This window comes from Heterocephalus glaber, unplaced genomic scaffold, assembly GCF_053883595.1.
Source record: "Heterocephalus glaber isolate CG9 unplaced genomic scaffold, H.glaber_assembly_v1.0 deba00000071, whole genome shotgun sequence".
Taxonomy (NCBI): Eukaryota; Metazoa; Chordata; class Mammalia; order Rodentia; family Bathyergidae; genus Heterocephalus; species Heterocephalus glaber.
Window position 1 is genome coordinate 828,791 of NW_028258137.1, and position 25,140 is coordinate 853,930.

Genomic DNA, 25,140 nt, shown 5'->3' on the forward strand with positions numbered 1-25,140 from the left:
CCTCGGACCCATCACTGAGTGGGGAAGACAGGCACCCTCCCGGCCTCATGCGGAGGCCCTGCCCTCCCAGCTCAGAGGCTTTGGAACCAGCACTGGCCTCAGGGTGTGGGTAGCCTTCTGGGGTTCTGGGAACAGTGAGGGGATTTTGTTGGGCTTGGCTCAAGCAAGTGCTGGAGCCACTGGGACCCAGGAAAGGACCCCCAGGACATGTGGCTGGGGTGTGCAGGGCCGAGGCCCAGCCCAGCAGGAAGCCATCAGCCTGTGGATGTTGGGGCCTCAAACCCCTGGGTGTCCCCCATCCCATGTGGGGAGTGTGGGTCCTGGCCAGGTAGAGGAGGGTGGCAGTGGGAGATGGCTGCCTGACCCTCTGTCTGCCCATCTGTCCTGCTCAGAGGCCCTTCAGGGACAGACACTGCCCGGTTTTTCCAGGCAGAGAGAGGAAACTGTGAGGCCTGGCCATGTGCGGCACCCTGTGGACTGCGGCCCGTGCAGCTGCTGGCTTTGGCACTGCCCAGTGGAAGGTCTGATGGTGCCCGGTGGCTCCACGTAGGCGGTAGCTCGACCCCTGGCTGTGGGGGGAGCTGGCATGGGCCCTTAGATGGCCACAGGCCCATGGGTCCGGCTCCCTGCCACCTGCTCATCTTTCAGGGTGGAGGGAAGCCCCCTCTCACCTTTCCTGCTCCCTGAAGAACTCCCCCACCCTCCAGGACCAAGCTCGTTGGTGCCTGGCTGTGGGTGGGTGCTGGGCACAGATCCCCAGCCGCCTGGGTGACAGCCTGTGTCCCAGGCCTGGGAGCAAAGGCCCCGCCCACCCTGCAGTCCCCGGGGACACCATGCACCCCAGCTTCAGGCCTGAGGGGCCACCGGGTGAGCCTCTGGCAAGAGCTTTGCCTTGGGCCCCGCCAGTCCCCTTCCCCTGCGTGTACCTTCTCCCTGAGGGGTGCTTCAGCGGCACGGACACCTCTCCCTCTCTGCTAGGATGATGGGGCCCCTGGCTGGCCCCACCTTGATGTGTGAGCCCCTCGAGGGGTGGGCACTGGGAGCTCCAAGGAGTCAGGAGGGCAGGGCTGGTGGGCATCGGGGCGGGGAAGGCTCCTCAGGGCCAGCGGGAGACAGGCAGAAGAGGGAGGGCTGGGAGGGGCAAATGCAGCCAGGAGAGGGCAGCAGTCGGCCTTGAGCCTGTGTGGGCTGAGCAGCAGTTTGGGGGACTCGGGGTCAGCTACTCCACAGGGAGCAGGAGGGCCCCGCTCCAGCTTGCTTCTTGTTTCCTGCAGGGGCCCACAGGGCTGCTCATCCCTCAGGGGCCCGCCCCTTTCCTGCTGTGGACGGGAAGGGGTGTGCTGGCCCTGGGTGGGACTGGACAGCCCCCTCCCCGTGGACAGTCCCTCCACAGTCCCTACCCAGGTAGTGAGCAGGGAGCCAAGGCCAGGGCCCAGAGGCCGGGTGGCGGCGGCGTGGAACAAAGGGTGCTGGGCGCAGTCAGCAGGGCTCGTCCAGCACGGCCTCCCCTGCTCCCTTGTCAGGACACGCGGGCCCTGTGCGCTGGGAGGGGCCCAGGCTGTGCAAGACCCAGCCTGGACTTCGGGGTGGCTGGAGGGAGGGAGGGGCCTGAGTGGTGGATGCGCCCTCCCTGCCTGATGTGTCCACTGCGCTGGGTCCTACCCTGACCCTCTCTACTCTGCCCTTCTTCCTGTGCCCCTGCCCAGACTCCCCATACTCTGCAGTGAGTGCCACTCGTGCAGCCTGTGCCAGCCCCACGTGCCCACCTCTGTGGGGCTACCCAGCCCCGCCAGGTCCTCCCTGTGCTGGCACGGTGAGGGCCCTGCAGCTCGCAGGCAACAGACAGTCCACTCAGGTCCCCAGGGGAGAGGCAGCCAGTGCCCTCCTCTGCTAATGGCACCTCTGCCCAGCACCCAGGTGACTCTAGTCCCCAGGGACCCTGCTTCCAGCTCCCCAGGTGACCACCAGCTGCAGCCTTCACCCCATGGAGGTTGGCAGAGTCTCATGCCAGCCCGACCAGGCTCTGGAACTGCACGGCCCTAGGTGCCAGGGCTCCCCGGGGCCAGGCTGTCCCTTCAGAGCCTGGGGCCCAGCCGGGGGTGGGCAGCAACAGGGAGACCCCTGACCGATGGGCTCGTGGCAGAGCCGTGGCAGGTGGGATCTGCAGGAGAGCGGGCGGTGCCAACTGCCAGGCAGCCCCAGGGCCTTGAGGGTGATTCCAGTTGGGTTCAGCAAACTGTGCCCCAGAAACAGCAAAAAGCAGACCCTGCTGTGACCCTGCTGGGTGGGCAGTGGCACCCATCTGTCCCCAGGGTCTACAGTCCTCATCCTTGGAGTTGGCTGGGCTGGGGTCGCGCCGACTGCCAGCGAGGGGCTGAGTACCTGGCCCCTGGCCCCTGGCCCGCATGAGCTGCCATTGCGCACAGGAGCAGAGGCGAGGGCAGCCCATCAGCCGAGGGCCTCCCTGCGGTGGGCCAAGTCCAGGAAGTGTGGCTGCAGGGGCAAAGCCAAGCTAGGCACCCCAGTAGTGAGGACAGGTCTGGCCAGGCACGGCTGCGCCCGCCAGGCTCCGTGGCCCTGTGGCTCTGTGGCCGGCTCCCAGCCCCCACTCCCTGTGACCTGATGAGCAGAACGAGACCTGCCCGGTTCTTGGTCATGCCAGACACCAGCAGGGCCACAGTCCTGTGCGTCGGGCTCTGTGCTCCCAGGCTCGGGCCCATCTCAGCCCCACAGCTCCCACCCCTACGCTGCTCACCCCCTTTCCTGGAGAGAGAACCGACCCTGCTCCCCGGGGGCCCCCCACAGGGCCTAGCTGCCAGCTTGCCATAGTGTTACTTCTGGTTCCCTCTTACAGTGGCCCGGCAGGGACAAATCTCTGCTGCATCTCCAAAGCCCAGGGTCCTTTCCTTCCTGCCCTTGCCCAGGCCTGGTGGGCAGGCCCTGCTGGCCCCTCGCTGTGTGACCTTGGGCCAGCTGCTCCTCTGCTCTGGCCATGTCCTCTTCTGTGTCGGGGAGGTGACAGCACCCCCAGGGCTGCGGCACGGGTGAGGACTGTCAGTGCCCCCTGCCTGCTCCAACTCCATGTCCCCGTGGCCGTGGGTCTCAGGCCGTAGCGGGTGGCCCCATTGCTGGGCAGTGCCCTGGGGGTCTGCACTCCGCCTCACCTGCCCGTTCTGCAGCAGGGCATGCGATCCGCCTCCTGCGCGCCCTGCTGAGCCTCAGCCTGCTCTTCCTGGTGGCACACTTGGCCTTTCAGATAATCCTGCACACCGTGCCCAGCCTGGACCAGCTTCTGGGGCCCAACTGTGAGTTGCTGGAGGGCAGGGCGCCTGGGGACCTGGCCTGGGGGGCGGGAGTGTCCACAGCTGACCGGGGACCCCGGGATGCCCCGCCCTGCGCAGGCACTGCCTGACAGGGCCAGGCCCCAGCACCCAGCCAGGATTTCTGTCCAGCCCAGGTGGTCCTGGGGACATCTTCCAGCAATGACTTGGCCACAGGCTGGGCTGGGCAGAGCCAGCATGGAGCAGCCGGGTCTTCGCAGTGTCCCCCAGTCTGCACCGTCCTCTGCCTGAGCCACACAGCTGGGAGGTGCCTGGGCCCTGGGTGCCCCACACCCTTTCCCTGGCAGTGCCTGGAGCTGGGGCACCTGTCCCCCAGCTGGCACCAAGAGCTGCCCGTCACCCGGGGGCCGTCATCCTGACAAGGCTGGACCCCGGTCGGCCACAGCTGAGACTGGGGTCTACTCCTTCCTGTCCCCAGCAGCACAGACGGCTGCCATCCTGAGACCCTGTCTGGCTCCAAGCCGCCGTGCTGGGCCAACAGGGCGTCAGGCCTCAGTTCCTTTTTTTGTTTTGTTTTGAGTTTTGTTATTTTTTGTACCGAGAATCGAACTAGGGGCCCTGCGCTTGCCAAGAAGGTGCTGCACCGCTGAGTTACATTCTGGGCTTTGTTTTGGTTTTTTTTTGCAGACAGGGTCTTGCTATGGAGCCCAGGCTGGCCTTGAACTCATGGCCATCCTGCTGCCTCAGCCTCCCAGGTGCTGGGATCACAGGAGTGCGCCGCCATGTCCGGCTTAAGGCCTGGTTCCCTGTCAGTAGAGACAGGCCTCTACTTTTCAAGTGCCCCTGAGATGGGTCCCAGAGCCCTGCGCCCTAGGGCTTCCTGCTGTGTCACCCTCCTGACCTGGCCCCCTTGCTCTGTCTACAGGTGGCCCCTGGGAGACCGTCTCTCGACACATTGGGGTCACAAGGTAAGACCCAGCCCGCCCCGTCCCCAGGGCCAGCCCGGGCCCCATGCTCACTGTGCCTCCTTGGTCCCCGGCAGGCTGGACCTGAAGGACATCCCCAACACCATCCGCCTGGTGGCCCCTGACCTGGGCGTTCTGGTGGTGTCGTCCATCTGCCTTGGCCTGTGTGGGCGCCGAAGGAGGAGTGCTCAGGAGCCGGTGAGGGGAGCGCCTGCCCGGGGCGGCCCAGGCCATCCTGGACTGTCTGCTTCTTTCTACTTTGACTTCTTAGTGGGTTACAGAGAGGGGTCACGGGAGAAGAGTGGCCAGGGTCCCCTGCCCGGGCCCTCCCAGCACAAGGTCCTGTCCACTCAAGAGCGAACCCTGCCAGGCTCTGGACCCAGGACCCGGCCTGGGGGGCCTTTGGGGCCGTGCGGCAGGAGGACTGCGTGGCATGGCCCGAGAGACCCGCAGGACTGCGTCCTTGGGGGGTGGGGGCTGTAGAGGCTCAGGCCCCTGCAAGGCCCCTGGGCTCCGGGATCTTCCCTGCCAGCTCTCGTGAAGCCCCTGGCATGTCCAGCTCCCTCCACACCCGGCCTGGCCCCTGCCAAGAGCCAGGTCCAGGGCCCGGCTGGGACTTAGGACACCCAGGTGCCCGGTGTGTTCGCTCCCTGCCCAAGGGTGCTGGGCTGCAGCCCAGTGCCCATTCATCAGTGGCTGACAACGGCTGGGCACAGGTCCGGCTTCCAAAGGAGCCCAGAGAGGGAAGGACTCGTGTGGCCACACAGTAGGCCAGGCTCCCGTGCCCACCATGGTCACCCACAGCCCTCCCTGTGGCGAGTGAGCGCCCCTGGCTGCCTGTGGCAGCGGCTATGGCTGGGCTCTGTGGGCCACACTCGAGTCTGACAGGGACGTGCCCAGGCCACCTGCAGCTCTGTGTGGCTGTAAGGGAAGGCTTGGGCTGGTTGGCCTGCTTACCTGGCCCAGCCTCCCACCCCGTGCCCTGCCTCTGGGCTCAGGTCCTCGGCACCTCCTAGGACTTCCCAGCCTCCACAGGACTGACCTGTGAGGGCCAGGCTGTCTGGTTCACCTTTCCTATACAGTGTCCAATCCCCACTTCCCAGACAGGACACAGACTCAGAGAGGTTAAGGGACCTGCCTAGGCTGCACAGCATGAGACCATGGGAGCTGGGGCGGGGCCCAGGCGTCCGGCCTCAGATCCCAAGCTCTCAGCCTGGGCATGAGTACCACCTCAGCTGTTTGTGGAACACAGCTGGGCACGCAGGCTGCCAGCAGCTGGCCAGAGCCAGGGCCTCTGACGACAGTGTGTGCTCTTTCCACTCCACCCTGGCTTTCTGGGGCCTGGGAAAAGCCCCTTGCCGGGAAGCCATCTGTCAGGGCTGGGGGAGGCAGGTCCCCAGCCCCAGGCAAGCACTCCTCCAACTGTCCCTCTGGAGGCCAGGGAGGGCAGCACCCCAGCAGGCCCAGTCCTTTGGGGTGGGGAAGGGCAGGGCCCCGGGAGGCCTGTGCCTGCTGTGCACTCTCCAGAGCCCCAGCCCAGAGGGGCCCTGCGGCCCTGGGGGTGGTCTGAAGGTGGCCGGTGGCCGCTGTTCCCTCTCCTTCCTGTGGTCCCTCTCTGGAGCCAGCTGCTCCGGGCAGGAGCTCCAGGCAGATCTGGGCATCACTAGAAGGGTCTGCGGCAGCCTGCACGGCAGTCGGGGTCCCTGTGCCTGGCTGGGGGCAGGGGAAAGGGAAGCCCCAGGTGGTGGAGCCAGGGCAGAGGCTTCCGTACCGCTGCCCATCTGGATCCGGCTCTGCCTCAGCAGGATGACGCCGAGAGGGACTCGGACACCAGGCCCCCAGCGGGGCTGCAGGAAGTCCCCGAGCTGGCCCCCAAGCCCAGGACATGGCTGAGTTCCCGCTTCTGGGTCACGGCGCACTGGCTGCTGGTGGCCGCGGGGCGGACCCTGGCTGTCATGCTCCTGGCGCTGGCAGGTACCCAGGGTGGGGAGTGCTGAGTGCTGTGCAGCGGGAGGGGACAGTTCTTGGAACTCCACAGTGAGCAGGTGTGACCCGGCGACCCCCTGTCCCGCCCGCAGGCATCGCCCACCCCTCAGCCTTCTCCAGTGTCTACCTGCTGGTCTTCCTGGGCATCTGCACCTGGTGGGCCTGCCACTTCCCCATCAGCCCTCTGGGCTTCAGTACCCTCTGTGTCGTGGTGGGCTGCTTTGGTGCCGGCCATCTCATCTGCCTCTACTGCTACCAGACACCCTTTGTCCAGGCTGCGCTCCCACCTGCCAGTGTCTGGGCCAGGTGAGGGCTTCTGCACTCCCCTGGTCCTGCCCACCTGGCCGGGGCTTGTCTCTGAACCCAGGGCAGGTGGCCAGTGACAGGCTCTCTCCCGGTAGGGTGTTCGGTCTCAAGGACTTCATGGGCCCCACCAACTGCTCCAGCCCCCACACGCTGGTCCTCAACACCAGCCACGACTGGCCGGTGTACGTGAGCCCAGGCGTCCTGCTGCTGCTCTATTACACACTCATCTCCCTCCTGAAGCTCCGGCAGCGGAGGCCTGTGGGCCAGGTGAGCCCAGTGTCCACCAGCTCTGGCTGACTCGGTGGGGAGCTGGGCCAGGGCTGGTGTGTGGCTGAGCCTGCCGCTCTGCTTTCCACAGAGAAAGGAAGCGGCTAGGGCAGATGAGGGGTCCGAGCTGGAGCTGGACCAGCTGGAGCAGGGGCCCCGGGGCCCAGACAGGGCCACCCAGGATGGGGAGGCCACACAGGTGAGCAGGGGCAGCCAGGACGGGGAGGCCACCAGGTACCCGGGTGAGCAGGGCCTAGGGAGCCGCCAGCCTGTGGATCACCACGTGCCCTCTGCAGCACATGATCCCCACGTTCACGGGGCCTGACACCGAGGCTGAGAACTGCATCGTGCACGACCTGACCAGCCAGAGCCCCAGCCGGCAGAGTCCCTGTAAGTAGCAGGTGGCAGGCGCCTGGGGCACACACCACCCCATACTCCAGGATCCTGTCACAGCCTGTGGGCAAGGGCAAGGCTGCCCCCTGCTGGCCATGAGGTCCTGAGTGCAGCCTGCAGGCTCCTCTGGGCCAGGCGGTGCTGACCCTGAGACTTGAGGGTGGCTGCAGGTGGCAGGGGTCCAGGCAGCCGCTGTGTCCTGGGAGGGTGTGTCCTGGGCACTTCACATGGGCGGCAGCACTGTCGTGTGGCTTCTCTTTTCACTCTGAGCCTTGGTCAGGTGTAATTTCTGAGAGGCAGAGTCGCTGGCACAGCAGGAGGAGGCTGGGGGGTCTGCACCCCATCCTTCAGGGGGCTTGGGAGTCAAGACCAGGCCCACGACACGTTGGGACAGGCCCTGCTCCTGCTCTGGCCCCTGTCTGCACTTCAGCGCTGGTGTGGGGAGGGACTCAGGGTGTCCCTGAGGGAGCTGACTGCTGCCCCGCCCTCAGTGAGTCCCAGGCTGGCTGAGCCAAGAGAGAATTCCCCATTGCACGGCCTGGGCCACCTCATCATGGACCAGAGCTATGTGTGTGCCCTCATTGCCATGATGGTGAGGTTTGGGGCCGGGGGGGCGGGGAGGAGAGCCCAGTCCACCTCGGCCCTGGTGGCCGTGCAACCTGCCTGCCCACCACCCCGCCACACAGGTTTGGAGCATCACCTACCACAGCTGGCTGACCTTCGTGCTGCTGCTGTGGGCCTGCCTCATCTGGACGGTGCGCAGCCGCCACCAGCTGGCCATCTTGTGTGCACCCTGCATCCTGCTGTACGGGTTGGCGCTCTGCTGCCTGCGCTATGTGTGGGCCATGGACCTGCGGCCTGAGCTGCCCACCACCCTGGGCCCCGTCAGCCTGCGCCAGCTGGGGCTGGAGCACACTCGCTACCCCTGCCTGGACCTCGGCACCATGGTGAGCCCCGTGCGGGGTGGGGCTGCCCAACAACCCACAGGATGATGATTCCTTGTCCACTGCTCACCGGGCGGGGACTCAGAGAGGGCACTGTGTCTAGCAATCACCCAGACCCCATCCAGAGTTTGTTGACTGAATGACTGACGCTGTGTGTCCAGGGCCGGCCCGACCCAGCCCCGGCACACCCCATGGGCCCCCTGGGTCTCCGAGACGCGTGTTGTCAGGTTGGGTCACCGTGTCCCTGTGCCAGGTCTTCCGGGGCCGTGGGTCACTGTGTCTCCTTCTGGATGTGAGCCTGTGGGTGCCAGTGAGCGTGCGTGTGTGTGCAAACACGTGAGCCTGGCATGTGAGACCATGCAGGTGTGGGCGTGTAGACACGGATGGGTGCCTGCGTGTGACGTGTGACACACATGTGGTGGCCATCCTGCCTCCTGCGCCTGCTGACGCCTGCACCCTGCAGCTGCTCTACACCCTGACCTTCTGGCTGCTGCTTCGCCGCTTCGTGAAGGAGAAGCTGCTGAGGAAGACCCAGGCGCCTGCGGCGCTGCTGGAGGTGGCCGTGGCAGATGCAGGTGAGCAGCGGTTCCATGGGAGGCCCCACCCGGGACGCCTCGCCCTGAGACTGCGGACCCCTCCCGCCAGCCACAGAGCCCACGCACGCGCAGACGCAGACTCTACTCCGGAGCCTGGGGGAGCTGGTCACCGGCATCTATGCCAAGTACTGGATCTACGTGTGCGCCGGCATGTTCATTGTGGTCAGCTTCGCCGGCCGCCTGGTGGTCTACAAGATCGTCTACATGTTCCTCTTCCTGCTGTGCCTCACTCTCTTCCAGGTGTGGGGTGGGGCGGGTCTCCGCGTGTGGGCGGGCTCCATGCCGCAGGGGCTTGGTAAGGCCCGGTGCTGAGCACTGTGGGCCCCAGAGGGCGGGGCTCACTTCTGGGGGTGGGACCTGGTGGGCGGGGCTTAGGACTTGGTGGGCGGGGCTCACTAGTCTTCTTGCACTTGCAGGTCTACTACAGCCTGTGGCGGAAGCTGCTCAAGGCCTTCTGGTGGTTTGTGGTGGCCTACACCATGCTGGTGCTCATCGCTGTCTATACCTTCCAGTTCCAAGACTTCCCTGCCTACTGGCGCAACCTCACAGGCTTCACGGATGAGCAGTGAGTGGAGGGGCCGGGCTTGGGCTCCCTGTGCCCACCCTGTGCAGCTGCCTGCCGCAGGATGCTGACACCTGCCCACCCACCCAGGCTGGGGGACCTGGGCCTGGAGCAGTTCAGCGTGTCGGAGCTCTTCTCCAGCATCCTCATCCCTGGCTTCTTCCTGCTCGCCTGCATCCTGCAGCTGCACTACTTCCACCAGCCCTTCATGCAGCTCACTGACCTGGAACACGTGTCCCCGCCCAGTGCCCGGCGCCCCCGCTGGGCTCACAGGTGCCTGCAGCCCACTTCCTGCTGGTGGACCCAGAAGGGCCACATCTGGGGCATTCGGTGGGGCCAAGGCCGTAGGTATGGGTGTCTTCACACACCTGTGGGCTGGGAGTGACGGGGAGGGGCAGGAGCACCTGGCCTGGGCTGCAGCAGCACAGTGAGGGGACCCGGGGGGAGGTGGCGCCTTCCAGTGACTCGGCTCTGCAGGCAGGACACCGTGAGTGAGGCACCCCTGCTGCAGCAGCCCGAGGAGGAGGAGGAGGAGGAGGAGGAGGAGGAGGAGGAGGAGCTGCACACCAATGGCCCCTGCCAGGCCACACAGGTCCCTGAAGGTGAGGGGTGGCCCATCTGAGAGGCACTGGGCCCTGAGATGGTGAGGGCTCCTCACCGAGCCCCACCTCACAGGTGCAGCCAGCAAGTGGGGCCTAGTGGCCGAGCGGCTGCTGGAGCTGGCTGCCGGCTTGTCGGACGTCCTGACCCGCGTGCAGGTGTTTGTGCGCCGCCTGCTGGAGCTGCACATCTTCAAGCTGGTGGCTCTGTACACCGTCTGGGTGGCCCTGAAGGAGGTGAGCCTGTGGCCCGGCCACTGGGAAGCCTCATGTCCCCTGCAGCAGCCCACTGGCCCTGCGGCACTGCCCCGCCCCATGCCGCTGCCCCACCCCGCAGGTGTCAGTGATGAACCTGCTGCTGGTGGTCCTGTGGGCCTTCGCCCTGCCCTACCCGCGCTTCCGGCCCATGGCCTCCTGCCTCTCCACCGTGTGGACCTGCATCATCATTGTGTGTAAGATGCTGTACCAGCTCAAGGTCGTCAACCCGCAGGACTATGCCAGCAACTGCACTGAGGTGCGTGGCCTGGCCTCCCCAGTTGTGCCACTGTGTCCTGGCTTGGCTGCTCCTTGTGGAATGTGGCCTGGTGTGGGGACCGGCCGCCAGCAGTGGAAGGGGCGGGAGAGGCCTGAGGCAGCCCCCGGCGGAGCTTTCACTGGCCCCTCCCCTGCACACCCCTCCTGGCCCGTGCTGCCCCACTTCCAGGCAGGGGGTCCCTTCCCTGAGGCAGTTCTGAGGCTGGCAGCCCCTGGCCCAGGGTGGGCAGCTCTGGGGTGGGCTCAGGATGGGCCTGTGCCTGCAGCCTGCCCCTACGTGCCAGGGCCTGGCCTGGGAGTGGTGCTGATCCCTGGCCCTGCCCCCAGCCCCTGCCCAACAGCACCAACCTCCAGGCGGCAGAGATCCGCCAGTCACTGCTGTACCGCGGCCCCGTTGACCCTGCCAACTGGTTCGGGGTGCGGAAGGGCTTCCCCAACCTGGGTTACATCCAGGTGAGTGGGGGCCAGGTGGCCAGTCTGGGGGTGCCCCTGATGGCTCCCCTGTGACCCTGACCCTCCCCTCCCAGAACCACCTGCAGATCCTCCTACTGCTGGTGTTCGAGGCTATGGTGTATCGGCGGCAGGAGCACTACCGCCGGCAGCACCAGCGCGCTCCGCTGCCTGCCCAGGCCGTGTGTGCGGATGGCACCCGCCAGCGGCTCGACCAGGACCTGCTCAGCTGCCTCAAGTACTTTGTCAACTTTTTCTTCTACAAATTTGGGCTAGAGGTAAGGCAGGGCCTGAGCTAGGCCCACACCACCTGGGCCCAGGGCCCATCCTCAGGCTGTGGGGCAGGCCGGTGCAGGTCTAGGTTGAGCAGGGCCTGCGGCCACAGCGAGCCCAGCTACAGTGCCCAGGGCAGTGGGGAGCAGCGGTTAGAGTCCCACTGCCCTGGAGCCCACATCCCTGAGCCTCATTTTCCCCGTGTGTGGTGAGATGTCTCCGGCCTGTGCTGGCCCCCAGGGTACTGGGGAGGGGGCGGTGCAGAGGCCCCCAGCCCCTGTGTCTGCAGCCCTCGGAGGCTGGGGCCGGGGCCGGGGCCGGGGAGGTGCCTTGCTCCAAGCCAGTCTACCCCACAACCCCGCCGCGCTCCAGACCTGCTTCCTGATGGCCGTGAACGTGATTGGGCAGCGCATGGACTTCATGGTCATCCTGCACGGCTGCTGGCTGGTGGCCATCCTCACTCGCCGGCGCCGTGAGGCCATCGCCCGCCTCTGGCCCAACTACTGCCTCTTCCTCATGCTCTTCCTGCTGTACCAATACCTGCTGTGCTTGGGCATGCCCCCAGCCCTGTGCGTTGGTGAGTGCTGGGCCCACGTGCGTGGCGTGTCACAATGCCAGAGTGTGCTGCACGTGGCGTGTCCCTGTGTGCGTCCATGAGTACCAGTCCCTGTGCACCACCGGGTACTGGCTCTCGCCGGCCGTGGCACGTCCCAGCCGTCTGCTGAGCAGGCGGTGGCTTGGCCTCAAACCTCCACCAACCACCCCACACATCACCCCTTGGCACCTAGGCCCCATCGAGGGCACTGGTGCCCCTTTGGCCTGCACTGGCACAGCTGTCGGGGCTGGGCTGTGACCTGGTCTCCCAAGGTCCCTGGCCCAGGGATCTCTTCTTTTCCTGTTTGCCCAACACACTTCCCCTTCAGAGACTGGCCTAGGACACGGATCCTATGTGGTCTCTGCCTGGAAACACCTGGGCGGGACTGTCACCATGGAGGTGCCATCCAGCGTGGTCCACACTAGGGTCAGGCTCACCTGCCTGGCCCGCCTGTGTATCTGCACTGTAGACTGTGGTGCCCTCTGCCTGTGGCGGGTGGTGCCCCATCCCCGTATCACATGGTGCGGCACTGGGGACACTCTATGACGTCCAGTAGTGGCCCTTGCTGCTTCTGTGACCCTCTTGTGTGGAGGAGGGCTTTCATCTCCTGCCTGCCCCCTTGTAAAGGTTTTTTTTTTTTTTGAGGCAGGGTTTCCCTTTGTAGTTCAGGCTGGCCCTGAGCTCACTGTGTCGACCAGGCTGGCCTTGAACTCACAGTGATCCCCCTGCCTCAGCCTCCTGAGTCCTGGGATTACAGGCGTGTGCCACCACGCCTGGCTCTGTAAAGGTTTTTGTTACCTGCACATCGATGGGGGGTGCCGGAGTCATAACCCTTCCCTCCCTTGCTCTTCCTCAGTTGTCTGAGGTCACGCCAGGGGACCTCAACATGCCCTTCTACTTCTCTGTCCATGTTCTCTGCAGCTGGCCTGAGGCCCGGGGCACACACAGGCACACTCCCACAGGTGTGTGGTTCAGCGTGCATGGAATTGTACCCGTTGTGGCAGTGCCCTCAGTGGGGTCTATGTGCCCAGGGGATGGATTTGCAGGGTCGGCGGTGGCAGATCAAGGTCAAGGCCCAGCCACAGACGCGGCCACGCTGTGCTGCCCAGGACGTCTCTGGAGAGGGTTTGGTAGCACACCACTGCCATCTTTCCAGATTCACCCCTTTCACGCAGCATCACCCCTTTCGCTGTGGTGTTTAACTTTCTGTGCACACATACCAAAGAGCTGCAAAGGTGATAGAGTTCTGCAGCACCTCATTCCCATTTTCCTTGGTGCCAGCCTGTCACAGACCCCAAGAGCGATGTCCAGATTAAGAAGGCAGTGGTGTTGTGACACCACTGGCCCGCGGAGCTCACTGCCTGTCCGGCCTGTGCCGCCTCCATCCGCACCACCGAGTTCCACCCTGGTCGTGTTGGCCCCTCACCACTGGGCCGTGTTGTCTTCTCTTGTCTTCTGCTCCTTGAGCAGAGCTGGGCCCTTGTCCCTTAGCGGGTCCCTCGGTGTGGGGGTGTCCGTGTGTCCTGTGTGCTAGGCCATGGTCTTGGGCATCACTGCAGGCGTGGTGTCCCTGGTCCCACTGAGGTCAGTGTCTTTTCATGGCTAGTGTCTTACTTTTCTCTCACTGCTGAGACAAAATACCCAACACCAAAGTTAAAGGGAGAAATGTTTGTTTAGCTCACAGTTTTTAGAGGTTTCAGTCCGTAATCGGCTGACCCCCAGGCAGAGGGCATCGCAGAGGAGAAACAGCTCATGGCAGGCAGAAGGCAGCAAAGCCACAGGGAGGACCTCAGCTCTTTCTGTCCCTTACGTCTTACCCAGGCTGCTTAGGGCGGGCAGCGCTCACACCCTGATCCTAGTGCCCTTGGTCCTGGCACTGCACCATGAACCAATCCCAGCGTGACACAGTCTAGATCCAGCCACCTCTGACCATGAGGCCTTGGGGAACATCAGACGCAGCCGGAACAGCTGGCATCGACCCTCGGGGCTCCGTCACAGCGGCGTGCCAGCTCCTGGTGCCATGTCTGTCCTCCTCCCCCCGAGCAGCAACTCTTTCCTGGGGAGACACCTCAAGCGCACGCAGGCGTCTCACCCTCTGGCCTGAGGCTTTCCCGTCGGCAGCGGGCTTTCTCTGGGTGATTTTGTTTCCCCGTTCAGCGTTCCCTCAGTTGGCCTCTGCTGAGGCATCTGTCCTCCCTGCTGCCTGCTTCCTTGTGGACCCAGGATGCCCAGTTCCCCTGTGGGATCTGCTCGGGGCCTTGTCCCTCACATCTCCTGGCTTCGGCCACTGGACCTTGGCAGCCTGGCTGCAGACCTGCCCGCCTCTGTGCCCTGCAGTGGCCCCTGCGGAGCCCCAGCTCCTTTCGGGGTCCATGGAGCCTGAGCTGAGCCTGGTGCTGGTGCCCTGGTGCCCAGGTGCCCAGGGAGCCCTTTTTGGTACCAGGGATCAAACTCGGGCCCTTGTGCCTGCAACACAGGTGTGGTGTAACTGAGCTAAATCTCCGGCCCCTTTACTTTTTTAAAAAATAAATTTTATTTGGGCCAGGGATTTAGCTCAGTGGTTCCTGCACCTGCCCTGCAAGCACAAGGACCCAAGTTCGATCCCTGGTACCAAAAAAAAATTTTTTTTTAAATAAATTTTATTTTATCCTATTCTTCCCCCTGAAGCCCCCTCCCTCCCTATGTACAGAAACTTTGTTTCTATTTTTCCTTCTGTTTTCACTTTTTTTCTTGTCCCTTCCTTTCCCCCTCCCTCCTCCCTCATTTCCCTTCCCATTTGAACACTTTCTTCCCATTTCCCAGCATCCATTGTACATCTCAGTCCTTATTTCCACTTTCAGTTTCTCACACCAGAGGAACCATGCAGTATTTACACGTGTGTCTGATGTATTTCACTTAAGAGTATGGTCTCAAGGTCCATCCATTTAGTTATAAATGTCTGAAGCTCATCCTTCTTTATGACAGAGTAGTGCTCCATTGTATAAAAAAACCGCACATCTTTATCCACTGGTCGGTTGATGGGCATTTGGGCTGTTTCCAAGATTTAGCTATTACAAACTGTGCTGCTGTAAACATGGCTGTGCGTATATCGCCGTGGTATGATGCTTTTAATTCTTTTGGGAAGATACCATGAAGCTGGGTCAAATGGAACCTCTAGTTTTAATTTCTCGAGAAATCTCCCTGCTGATTTCCACAGTGGCTGCACCAGTCTGCACTCCCACCAGCAGTGGAGCAGGGTTGCTTTCTCCCCACAGCCCCTCCAGCCTTTGTTACTGGTTGATTTCTTGACAGCAGCCATTCTTTCTAGAGTGAGATGGAATCTGTGTTGTTTTAATTTGCATCTCTTGAATGATCAGTGATGTTGAACACCTTTTCATATATTTGTTTGATGTTTCTAATCTTCATCTGAGAAGTGTCTTTTCAGATGCCCATTTTTGCATTGGGTCTTTAAATTTGGGGGGGGTTCTGATGTTTTTGAGTTCTTTATGTAGTCTAGATAACACTCCTTTATCTGAGTAACTAGTAAAAAGTTTTTCCCACCCTGTGGGTTGTCTCTTCACTCTGTTGGTGGTTTCTCTTGCTGTGCAAAAGCTTTTTAATAAGATGAGGTCCCAGTTGTTGATTCTTTGTAGCATTTCCCGTGCAGTCCGAGTTTTATTCACGAAGTCATGCCTTTCAGGTTTTATTCATGAAGCCTTTGCCTACTCCTATGTCCTCAAGTTTCTACCTATTCTCTCTTCCAGCAGATTTAATGTTTCTATTTTAATATTTAGATCTTTTGATCCATTTTGATTTTAGGTTAGTGCATGGTGAGAGAGATGGCTCTAGTTTCGATCTCTGGCATGTGGAAAGCCACTTTTTCCAGCACCATTTATTAAAGAGGCCGTCTTTCTTCCGGTGAGGGTGGCTGGCTCCTTTGTCAAAGATGAAGCGGCCGCGCATGCCTGGAGTTGTTTGTGCCCCCTCTAGTCTGTCCCACTGATCCTCGGGTCTGTTCCTTTGCCAGTACCACGCTGTTTCTATCACTGTAGCTTTGGGCTCATTTTATCATCACGTTATCGTGAGTGAAGCACAGCTCATCCGAATGCATCTCCTGGGCCCCCCGTCCCCTGCTCTGGCCCACGCTGGGCTCCTCTGCTGCCTGCACCCGAGCCTGGTGCACATGTCCACTTCCGAATCACGTGTGGCTGGCAGCCCTGGGAACTCCCTCCGGAGCAAATGTGTGACTGGGGCTGTGAGGGACAATTCTATGGGGGAACCGAGGGCCTCTGGGGCTGCTGCTTGGCAGACAGGGATGTCTTGGGCCCAGGCAGTGTGGCCCTTCCTGACACAGCCCTGCCCCACAGACTACCCATGGCGCTGGAGCCGGGCCATCCCCATGAACTCTGCCCTTATCAAGTGGCTCTACCTGCCGGACTTCTTCAGGGCCCCGAACTCCACCAACCTCATCAGTGAGTGCCGCCCTGGGGGACCCTTGTCTCAAGCCAGCGGGGGGCTGGGGATCCTCCCGTGAGTGGACCACTCAGGCACATCGGATGGGGCTGAGGGGCCCAACCTGAGGCACAAGGGCTGTGTCAGGGACGCGCACATCCGTCACACACTTGGACATGCCAATGGCCCCTGGTGTGCGGGACGGGACAGCACAGATGCGTGTCCTCGGTGCCAGCAGGCACGGCCGCCCCTGGCCGTGTGCTCTGGTCTGAGGCGGGCAGTCGCAGTAGCGCCCCGCCTGCCCTGTGCCCGCAGGTGACTTCCTGCTGCTGCTCTGCGCCTCCCAGCAGTGGCAGGTGTTCTCGGCCGAGCACAACGAGGAGTGGCAGTGGATGGCCGGCGTCAACACCGACGTCCTGGAGCTGCCGCGGGGCGAGCCCAACCCCGTGCCCAACTTCATCCACTGCAGGTGGGCCCCGCACCTCCCCCGGGGGCCTCTGCACGGTGACCACACCCCAGTGACACCCCTCCTGCCACCCACCGCCCCACAGGTCCTACCTGGATATGCTGAAGGTGGCTGTGTTCCGCTACCTGTTCTGGCTGGTGCTGGTGGTGGTGTTCGTCACCGGTGCCACCCGCATCAGTGTCTTCGGGCTGGGCTATCTGTTGGCCTGCTTCTACCTGCTGCTCTTCGGTACGGCGCTGCTGCAGAAGGACACGCGGGCCCGCCTTGTGCTGTGGGACTGCCTCATCCTCTACAATGTCACAGTTATCGTCTCCAAGAACATGCTCTCGGTGAGACAGCCTGGCCTCTCCGCCGCCCACCGCCCGCCACCCGCCCTGGCGGCCCCCTGACCCTCATCCTCCCCCAGCTCCTGTCCTGTGTCTTTGTGGAGCAAATGCAGACCAGCTTCTGCTGGGTCATCCAGCTCTTCAGCCTCGTGTGCACAGTCAAGGGTTACTATGATCGTGAGTGGGCGAGGCTGGTGGCCGGGTGCACAGGGACGGCCCCGCTCTGGCTCTGACCCCGGGGGTCCTGTCCCACAGCCAAGGCGATGGTGACCAAGGACCAGGACTGCCGGCTGCCTGTGGAGGAGGCCGGCATCATCTGGGACAGCGCCTGCTTCTTCTTTCTGCTGCTGCAGCGACGCATCTTCCTCAGCCCCTACTTCCTGCACGTTGGCGCTGAGCTGCGGGCCACAGCCCTGCAGGCCTCCAGGTCCGCCGCCGGGCTTGGCAGGAGGGCACTTCTGCTCTGCGCGTCACCCCATGGGGGGCTGGCCCTGGGACCCATGCTCGGGAGGGACACGAGGCCCAGCCAGAGGGTGGCGACACAGGTCTTCAGCCCCCTGAAGCTCAGCTTGGAGCCGGGGCTGTGGAGCAGGCGGTATGCCTCACCTCTTGGCCCGTGGGACTGAAGTCACCCCACACAGCACGGGGGCCTGGGTGCAGATGCCCCGGTAGATGCCAAGGGGTCCTCCGAGCAAGCGAGGGGGAGCAGGGCCAGCTGAGCCTGTGCAGCTGGAGCTATACCCCGGCCCCATGGTTCCCCAGGGGCTTCGCCCTCTACAACGCGGCCAGTCTCAAGAGCATCGAAGCCCACCGCAAGGCAGAGGAGAAGTCGCTGGCACAGCTAAAGAGACAGTAGGTGCCGGGCAGAGCACTGGCTGCTCTGTGGGTCGGCCTGGCACTGAGTCCCCTCCTGCCACCTGCAGGATGATGCGAATCCGTGCCAAGCAGGAGAAGCACAGGCAGAGTCGTGCCAGCTGCAGCCACCCCCAGGCCCTGGGCCCCGAGGACCCCAACCAGGAGCCAGGTGAGCGTGGCTGAGCCCGGCGTCCAGCACATCTGTGCTGCAGAAGGCTGCCTGCAGCGTGCCGCAGGATGCCCCCAGGGCTCCCGCCCATGTGCCCCCTGCCATGTGACAGTACCCTCACTCCCGGCTGGCTGTCCGTCCGTCTGCACATGTGGGCCCCTGCCCTGTCCCTCCAAGGCGGAGCCCTGTGGCAGCACGTGGCGCCTGCCACCGCAGGCCCTGTCTCTCCGTCTCTGTTGTGTGGCCTTGTTCCCTGTGCCCTCCTTGGGCTCCTCCTCCCAGCTGCCTCACGCACCCACCCCTCCACAGGCCCCAGCAGCCCGGGGGTCTCCTCCCCGCCACAAAGACAGTGGTGGCGGCCCTGGCTGGACCATGCCACAGGTACCCTGCCTGGATACCCTCACACTCTGCACCCCCGCCCCACTGCTCGCTGCCTCCTTGTCCAGTCTGGTCTCCTACTGCTCTGGCCTGTGTCCTGTGCATGCACCGCTGCTCCCAGCCTGCTGAGCCCTGCGCACATGGTCCCATGGGAAGGGAAGGCCAGGCCACAGGGGTGGCAGGAGGCTGAGGGAGGTTCTGAGGTGCGAGGGGCTCGCTGGGAGCAGCGGGCTCACCCCCACCCTGTCTGCAGTCATTCACTCCGGGGACTACTTCCTCTTTGAGTCTGACAGTGAAGAGGAGGAAGAAGCCATGCCCGAGGACTCCAGACCGTTGGCACAGAGCGCCTTCCAGGTGAGGCCTGTGCAGCTCCGGGCCTTGGGTCCACCCAGCTGCATTCCAACCGCAGGCGCATGTGAAGCCAGGCTGTGGACACCAGTGGGCTGTGTGGCCACCTCCAGAGGTCCTGGCTCAGACTTGCCAGGCTCCCTGTGTTTGCTGGACACATCTGTTCTGGGACCAGGGGGGCCTGCTTGTCCACCTTCAGAGTCCTGGTGCTGAGTGACAAGGACACACGGGTGGGACGTGTGCACTGTGTCCTTCTGCCACAGCCCCTGGGGCCCAGTCCAGAGGAGGCAGGGTCCCCAGCTCGACACAGGCAGCCAGTGTAGCGCCAGGACCAGGCAGTCCCAGGTTCTTCCCCTTCCTCGGAGGGGACCGGTTGGCCCAGGGCTCACGTGGACCCCTCAGTCGGAGGCCGGATCCTAAGCCTGATGCTTGGCCGGCAGATGGCTTACCAGGCGTGGGTGACGGATGCCCAGATGGTGCTGAGGCAGCGGCGGGAGCAGGAACGGGCGCGGGCACAGCAGGAGGGGGCAGGACAGCTGTCCGCCGGTGAGTTGTGCCCCATGAGCTGGGGGGTGCAGGGCCACAGGGCTAGGAGGCCCTGACTCGTCCACTGTAACCAGGAGGAGGCCCGAGCCAGGAAGTGGAGGCAGGGGCGGCCACGGAAGATGAGGATGAGGTGGCAGGTGCGTGGGCTGGGGCTCAGGCGGCTGCGGGTGGGGCTGTCCTGGGGCCGCCCCTCCAGACCTTCTGTCCCGCAGGCCACAGCCACATGATGCAGCGCGTGCTGAGCACCGTGCAGTTCCTCTGGGTGCTGGGCCAGGCCTCGGTGGATGGGCTGACGAGCTGGCTGCTGACCTTCACGCGGCATCACCGCAACATGAGTGACGTGCTGCGTGCGGAGCGCTACCTGCTCACGCAGGAGCTGCTGCGGGTGAGCTGGCCCGAACCCATGCCTGCCCCAGGCAGGAACACGAGCGGTGCTCCCCGTGGGCAGCGGGCAGAGCCGCCCTGCCTCGGTGCTGAGAGCCTGCTGTGTCCCGCAGGGCGGGGAGGTGCACCGCAGCGTGCTGGACCAGCTGTATGACGATGAGGCCGCAGCCGCACTGCCGGGTTCCCCGGAGCTCGGCGACAGACCCAGCACTGTGTCCAGGCAGGTGCAGGGCCCTCCTGCCTGTGATCCCTGAGCCCCTGGGGCCACAGTCCAGTGCGGCACTGTCTGCCATCCTGCCCCTCACTGTCCCCTCAGGGACACCTCTGTCCTCCACCCTTCCACGGAGGCCAGGGCTGGCCATCTCTGACTCGCTTCCCTCCCTCAGTGGGCTGGGGGCCGAGGAGCCCCTGAGCAGCGTGACGGATGACACCAGCAGCCCCCTGAGCACGGGCTACAACACCCAAAGCGGCAGCGAGGAGATCGTCATGGAGACTGGGGACCTCGAGGCCAAGGCATCCCTGCTCGGCTCGCAGGAGCTTCCGGCCCGGAGGAGGATGCGCACGGCCAGCGAGCTGCTGAGCCACAGGTGCAATGTGGGCCGGGCAGGGCGGGCACCTGGTGCAGCCTGCCTTGACCACGGTGGCAGGCGGGCTGCACATCCCACCCGGTGTCCTGCAGGCGCCTGCACATCCAGGAGCTGGAGGACGCCGAGAACTTTGTGGCGCAGCAGGGCCGGATGCTGCGGCTTCTGCGAGCCATGTACCAGAGTGTGGCGGCCCACTCGGAGCTGCTCTGCTACTTCATCATCATCCTCAACCATGTGGCCACCGCCTCGGCCGCCTCGCTGGTGCTGCCAGTGCTTGTCTTCCTGTGGGCCATGCTGTCCATCCCCAGGCCCAGCAAGCGCTTCTGGATGACGGCCATCGTCTTCACAGAGGTGGGTGAGGGCGGCCTGGCTGGGCTGAGCCTGGCCTGTGCCAATGGCCCCCACAGGCCTCAGTGATCACCAGCCTCCCCTGCAGGTCACCGTGGTCACCAAGTACCTGTTCCAGTTCGGCTTCTTCCCCTGGAACAGCCACGCGGTGCTGCGGCGCCACGAGAACAAGCCCTACTTCCCACCGCGCATCCTGGGCCTGGAGAAGACTGACGGCTACATCAAGTACGACCTGGTGCAGCTCCTGGCGCTCTTCTTCCACCGCTCCCAGTTGCTGGTGAGCACCGCGCCGCGCGGCACGGGGAGACTGGGCCCCGGCCCTGGGCGGGTGTGGCCGCCTCACTGCTCCCTGCCCTCCTGCAGTGCTACGGCCTCTGGGACCACGAGGAGGACCAGCTCTCCAAGGAGCAGCGAGGGACCAGTGAAGGGAAGGACCTGGGCGCTGAGGATCAGACCGAGGCAGACACAGGGCAGCAGGAGGGGCCAGGCGAGACCAGGGCCACCACCCAGGACCGTGTCCAGGAGGATGTGAGGGTCGGGTCCGGGCACGGGGCCCCAGAGGCCCAAGTGGACCTTGAGCCCCAGGACACGAGGCGCATCAGCCTGCGTTTTAGGAGGAAGAGGGAGTGTCCAGGACCCACGGGGGCAGTAGCCCACGGTAAGGCAGCTCTCTCACAACCGCAGACTCGGGCCATGTTCCTGGGAGGCAGAGGGCCAGGGGTAGGGTGACGGCTGGGCAGGCTCGGGACTCCCTGGAACCCAGGGCAGCACTTGGCTGTGAGCTCCTGGCTCCTGGGGGCAGGGTGGGCCACCAGTGACTTCACCCTGGCTGCAGGATCCGCCTGTCTTCCCTGCTAGGAGAGCCGGAGGGAGAGGCCAGTGGGCACCATGCTGGCCCCGAGATGGTGAGCAGCCAGACCCAGGTGGGCTCAGTCGGCAGTTTCTCCCCACAGGAGCTGGGGACAGGGAGGAAAGACAGGCAGCCGGGAGAAAGAGGCCGAGCCGTTGTCGAGAACAGATGAAGGCAGCAGGGCGCCAGCTTCAGGGCTTCTGCCTGTCGCTGTGAGTGACAGGGCCTGGGGGTGGCCATGGCTGCGGGCAAGGAGGCAGGCCCCAAGGCCAGGCACCCAGTGAGCCTGCCCGCCTGGACACCCACAGGGCCCAAAGCATTTACCAGCCCCTGCGGCACTTCTTCCATGATATTCTGCACACCAAGTACCGGGCGGCCACCGACGTCTACGCACTCATGTTCCTGGCTGACGTTGTCGACTTCATCATCATCATCTTTGGCTTCTGGGCCTTTGGGGTGAGCCAGGCTGGGGCTCTGTAGCGTGGACAGCCCGGTGACCACTGGGCCCAGCCCCGCCCCTCACCTGTGCTCTCTGGCTCCAGAAGCACTCGGCGGCCACGGACATCACATCCTCCTTGTCAGACGACCAGGTGCCGGAGGCCTTCCTGGTCATGCTGCTGATCCAGTTCGGCACCATGGTGGTGGACCGCGCCCTCTACCTGCGCAAGACCGTGGTGGGCAAGCTGGCCTTCCAGGTGGTGCTGGTGCTGGCCATCCACCTCTGGATGTTCTTCATCCTGCCAGCCGTCACTGAGAGGTGGGCATGCGCCCTCCGTGAGTGGCAGAGCTGGGGTCCAGGCTGGCACTGTCGCTGACAAGGTCCCCACCTGCCATCCGCCCCAGGATGTTCAGCCAGAATGCGGTGGCCCAGCTGTGGTACTTCGTGAAGTGCATCTACTTCGCCCTGTCCGCCTACCAGATCCGCTGCGGCTACCCGACACGCATCCTCGGCAACTTCCTCACCAAGAAGTACAACCACCTGAACCTCTTCCTCTTCCAGGGGTGAGCGTGGTCTGCCCGGGGGCCTCCGCGGGCCCACTGCAGTGGAGTCAGCCCCTGACCATCCTGGCTTTGCAGGTTCCGGCTGGTGCCCTTCTTGGTGGAGCTGCGGGCCGTCATGGACTGGGTGTGGACAGACACCACCCTGTCCCTGTCCAACTGGATGTGTGTGGAGGACATCTACGCCAACATCTTCATCATCAAGTGCAGCCGCGAGACAGAGAAGGTGCCTGGCCAGGGGGAGGGTGCCGCCTCCCCAGGGGCCCACTGGACAGGAGGCCACAGAAGGGGATGGTGGGTGTGGCCCACTGTGGCGAGTGGGAGGGGAAAGGAGACACGGACGCTGTCAGCTGTTTTTCTCCTTTAATGTGACTCACCCGTATGCAGTGCACGACTGAGTGGCTTTCAGTGTGGCCATCATTACAATCAACTGGGCCACTCCCTCTCCCTGACTGCCGGGGCCATCTCTAGCCTCTGGTTTGCCCGTCAGATGTGTCAGGGGACAGGGCGGAGTCACGCTGTCTGTGCTCTGACTGCTCCCCACACCCCAGCTGCCAGCATCACTGCTGTCCGGCCAAACGATGCCGCTGTGTGCAGAAGCCCGCGGCACTGGGCCGCCCCTCTGCTGCTGGGCTGCTTCTGTGTCCCTGGCCCGCACAGCAGCAGAGATGTCTGGATGTTCCATCCCCGACATGTCCCCGGGAGGGAATGGCTGTGGCCCCACGGCTCACACCACTGTTTACTGGCTGTACTGGGGCCTGAACCCAGGGGCGCTGAGCTACGGCCCCAGCCCCACTCCCCCTTTGAGGCAGGCAGGGTCTTGCTAAGCTGCTGAGGCTGGCTGGCCTTGAGCTTGTAATCCTCCTGCTTCAGCCTCTCATGCAGCTGGGCACACACAGCTCTGCCCTCTTACGTTCTTGCCAGCAACTCTGCCATCCTGGGCCAGGTGCCCCAGCAGCTGGCGCTGAAGTGAGCGCTTGCTCCTATGGGTGCTCCCGGGAAGCCACGGGTCCTCCAGGGAACCATCTGCTCAGGCCCCTAAGCACTCTGCTGCGGGCTGAGTCTTCGGTGTCTCCCGGTTGCTTCAGTCTCGGGCTTGGGCCCATTTTTATTGTCTTCTCAAGAAGTCCTCTCTGGAAGATGCAGCTCAGCTTCCGACCGCTTTCCCTCAGGGGCACAGCCCAGCGCCGGCTGCTGAAAGGGTGTCCCGCTGGCTAGTGGCAGCTTGAGAGCCAGCTGGCCCTGGATGAGGGTCAGCCCTGGCATTCCCCCTCGAGGGGTGACGGCGGCCGCAGCACAGCTGTGTGCTTGGTGGGGCCAAGGCACAGATGCTGTCTGAGGGCCAGGTCGCTGACCAGGCCTCGCTCCCCAGAAATACCCGCAGCCCAAGGGCCAGAAGAAGAAGAAGATTGTCAAGTACGGCATGGGCGGCCTCATCATCCTCTTCCTCATTGCCATCATCTGGTTCCCGCTGCTCTTCATGTCCCTGGTGCGCTCCGTGGTTGGCGTTGTCAACCAGCCCATCGATGTCACTGTCACCCTCAAACTGGGTGGCTACGAGGTGAGTGGCCCTGCCCACCTGTTTCCCACGGGGAGGCGGGCGTGGGGCGCAGGCTCCAGGCCAGCCGCTCACAGCGTCCCGACCCCAGCCCCTGTTCACCATGAGCGCCCAGCAGCCGTCCATCGAGCCCTGCACGCCCGAGGCCTACGAGGAGCTGTCCCGGCAGTTCGACACCCACCCGGTGAGTGGACCCCTCCGTGTCCCCTGGTGGGGCAACGGCTGGGCCGGGGGGCCAGCTCCCCACTGAGGCCCATCGCCCCCACCCCAGCTGGCCATGCAGTTCATCAGCCAGTACAGCCCTGAGGACATCGTCACCGCGCAAATCGAGGGCAGCTCCGGGGCGCTGTGGCGCATCAGCCCCCCGAGCCGGGCGCAGATGAAGCGGGAGCTGTACAACGGCACGGCGGACATCACTCTGCGCTTCACCTGGAACTTCCAGAGGTAAGTCCCCTGCACGGCGGCCCGGGGGACGGGCCAGGCCCCATGGTGGGTCACGCTCTGCCCACCTCCACTGCCCCCCGCCTGCAGGGACCTGGCCAAGGGCAGCACCGTGGAGTACACCAACGAGAAGCACACGCTGGAGCTCGCCCCCAATAGCACAGCGCGGCGGCAGCTGGCCCGCCTGCTGGAGGGCACCTCGGACCAGTCTGTGTGAGCGGGGCGGGGTGGGGCGGGGCGGCAGGTGGGGCGCACCAGGCGGGGGGCTAGGCCAGACCTGACCTGCCCACCCTCCCCACAGCACCATCCCCCACCTCTTCCCCAAGTATATCCGCGCCCCCAATGGGCCTGAGGCCAGCCCTGTGAAGCAGCTACAGCCCAGTGAGTGTGTGGGGCTGGGGGCCACGATGTGGCTTGGGGCTGGGGGCTGGGAGGCGGTCGGGCCTCTGACTCCCCTGGCTCCGCCCCAGATGAGGAGGCTGACTACCTCGGCGTGCGCATCCAGCTGCGGAGGGAGCAGGTGGGCTCGGGGGCTGCGGGTTTCCTGGAGTGGTGGGTCATCGAGCTGCAGGACTGCCGCGCTAACTGCAACCTGCTGCCCATGGTCATCTTCAGCGACAAGGTCAGCCCACCCAGCCTGGGCTTCCTGGCCGGCTACGGGTGAGTGTGGGGCTGGGGGATGCCCTGCGCACAGGGGCCCAGG

At 64.2% G+C, this 25,140-nt stretch overlaps 1 protein-coding gene across 2 annotated transcripts in view; it reads left to right on the top strand.

Annotated features, from left to right (window-relative positions):
* Piezo1 (piezo type mechanosensitive ion channel component 1 (Er blood group)) overlaps window positions 1–25,140 on the top strand; it is a 50,228-nt gene that overhangs the window by 24,541 nt on the left and 547 nt on the right. The window contains exons 3-50 of one of the 2 annotated variants that reach the window (XM_087195556.1): window positions 3,183–3,305; window positions 4,207–4,249; window positions 4,324–4,444; window positions 6,049–6,220; window positions 6,325–6,538; window positions 6,634–6,805; window positions 6,897–7,004; window positions 7,102–7,195; window positions 7,690–7,790; window positions 7,885–8,145; window positions 8,606–8,717; window positions 8,788–8,978; window positions 9,155–9,303; window positions 9,391–9,573; window positions 9,778–9,902; window positions 9,976–10,136; window positions 10,237–10,413; window positions 10,761–10,886; window positions 10,961–11,161; window positions 11,529–11,733; window positions 16,098–16,202; window positions 16,498–16,651; window positions 16,734–16,977; window positions 17,055–17,151; window positions 17,230–17,401; window positions 17,737–17,826; window positions 17,898–17,998; window positions 18,308–18,379; window positions 18,630–18,730; window positions 19,165–19,270; window positions 19,345–19,407; window positions 19,483–19,655; window positions 19,768–19,874; window positions 20,041–20,241; window positions 20,334–20,592; window positions 20,678–20,866; window positions 20,953–21,247; window positions 21,543–21,651; window positions 21,748–21,895; window positions 21,982–22,196; window positions 22,283–22,441; window positions 22,517–22,664; window positions 23,811–23,999; window positions 24,088–24,180; window positions 24,268–24,440; window positions 24,528–24,650; window positions 24,739–24,818; window positions 24,908–25,097. In XM_087195556.1, the coding sequence (XP_087051682.1) occupies window positions 3,183–3,305; window positions 4,207–4,249; window positions 4,324–4,444; window positions 6,049–6,220; window positions 6,325–6,538; window positions 6,634–6,805; window positions 6,897–7,004; window positions 7,102–7,195; window positions 7,690–7,790; window positions 7,885–8,145; window positions 8,606–8,717; window positions 8,788–8,978; window positions 9,155–9,303; window positions 9,391–9,573; window positions 9,778–9,902; window positions 9,976–10,136; window positions 10,237–10,413; window positions 10,761–10,886; window positions 10,961–11,161; window positions 11,529–11,733; window positions 16,098–16,202; window positions 16,498–16,651; window positions 16,734–16,977; window positions 17,055–17,151; window positions 17,230–17,401; window positions 17,737–17,826; window positions 17,898–17,998; window positions 18,308–18,379; window positions 18,630–18,730; window positions 19,165–19,270; window positions 19,345–19,407; window positions 19,483–19,655; window positions 19,768–19,874; window positions 20,041–20,241; window positions 20,334–20,592; window positions 20,678–20,866; window positions 20,953–21,247; window positions 21,543–21,651; window positions 21,748–21,895; window positions 21,982–22,196; window positions 22,283–22,441; window positions 22,517–22,664; window positions 23,811–23,999; window positions 24,088–24,180; window positions 24,268–24,440; window positions 24,528–24,650; window positions 24,739–24,818; window positions 24,908–25,097 (7,195 nt within the window). The remainder of the gene's footprint in view (window positions 1–3,182; window positions 3,306–4,206; window positions 4,250–4,323; window positions 4,445–6,048; window positions 6,221–6,324; window positions 6,539–6,633; window positions 6,806–6,896; window positions 7,005–7,101; window positions 7,196–7,689; window positions 7,791–7,884; window positions 8,146–8,605; window positions 8,718–8,787; window positions 8,979–9,154; window positions 9,304–9,390; window positions 9,574–9,777; window positions 9,903–9,975; window positions 10,137–10,236; window positions 10,414–10,760; window positions 10,887–10,960; window positions 11,162–11,528; window positions 11,734–16,097; window positions 16,203–16,497; window positions 16,652–16,733; window positions 16,978–17,054; window positions 17,152–17,229; window positions 17,402–17,736; window positions 17,827–17,897; window positions 17,999–18,307; window positions 18,380–18,629; window positions 18,731–19,164; window positions 19,271–19,344; window positions 19,408–19,482; window positions 19,656–19,767; window positions 19,875–20,040; window positions 20,242–20,333; window positions 20,593–20,677; window positions 20,867–20,952; window positions 21,248–21,542; window positions 21,652–21,747; window positions 21,896–21,981; window positions 22,197–22,282; window positions 22,442–22,516; window positions 22,665–23,810; window positions 24,000–24,087; window positions 24,181–24,267; window positions 24,441–24,527; window positions 24,651–24,738; window positions 24,819–24,907; window positions 25,098–25,140) is intronic. The other variant, XM_087195602.1, reaches the window with a different exon arrangement.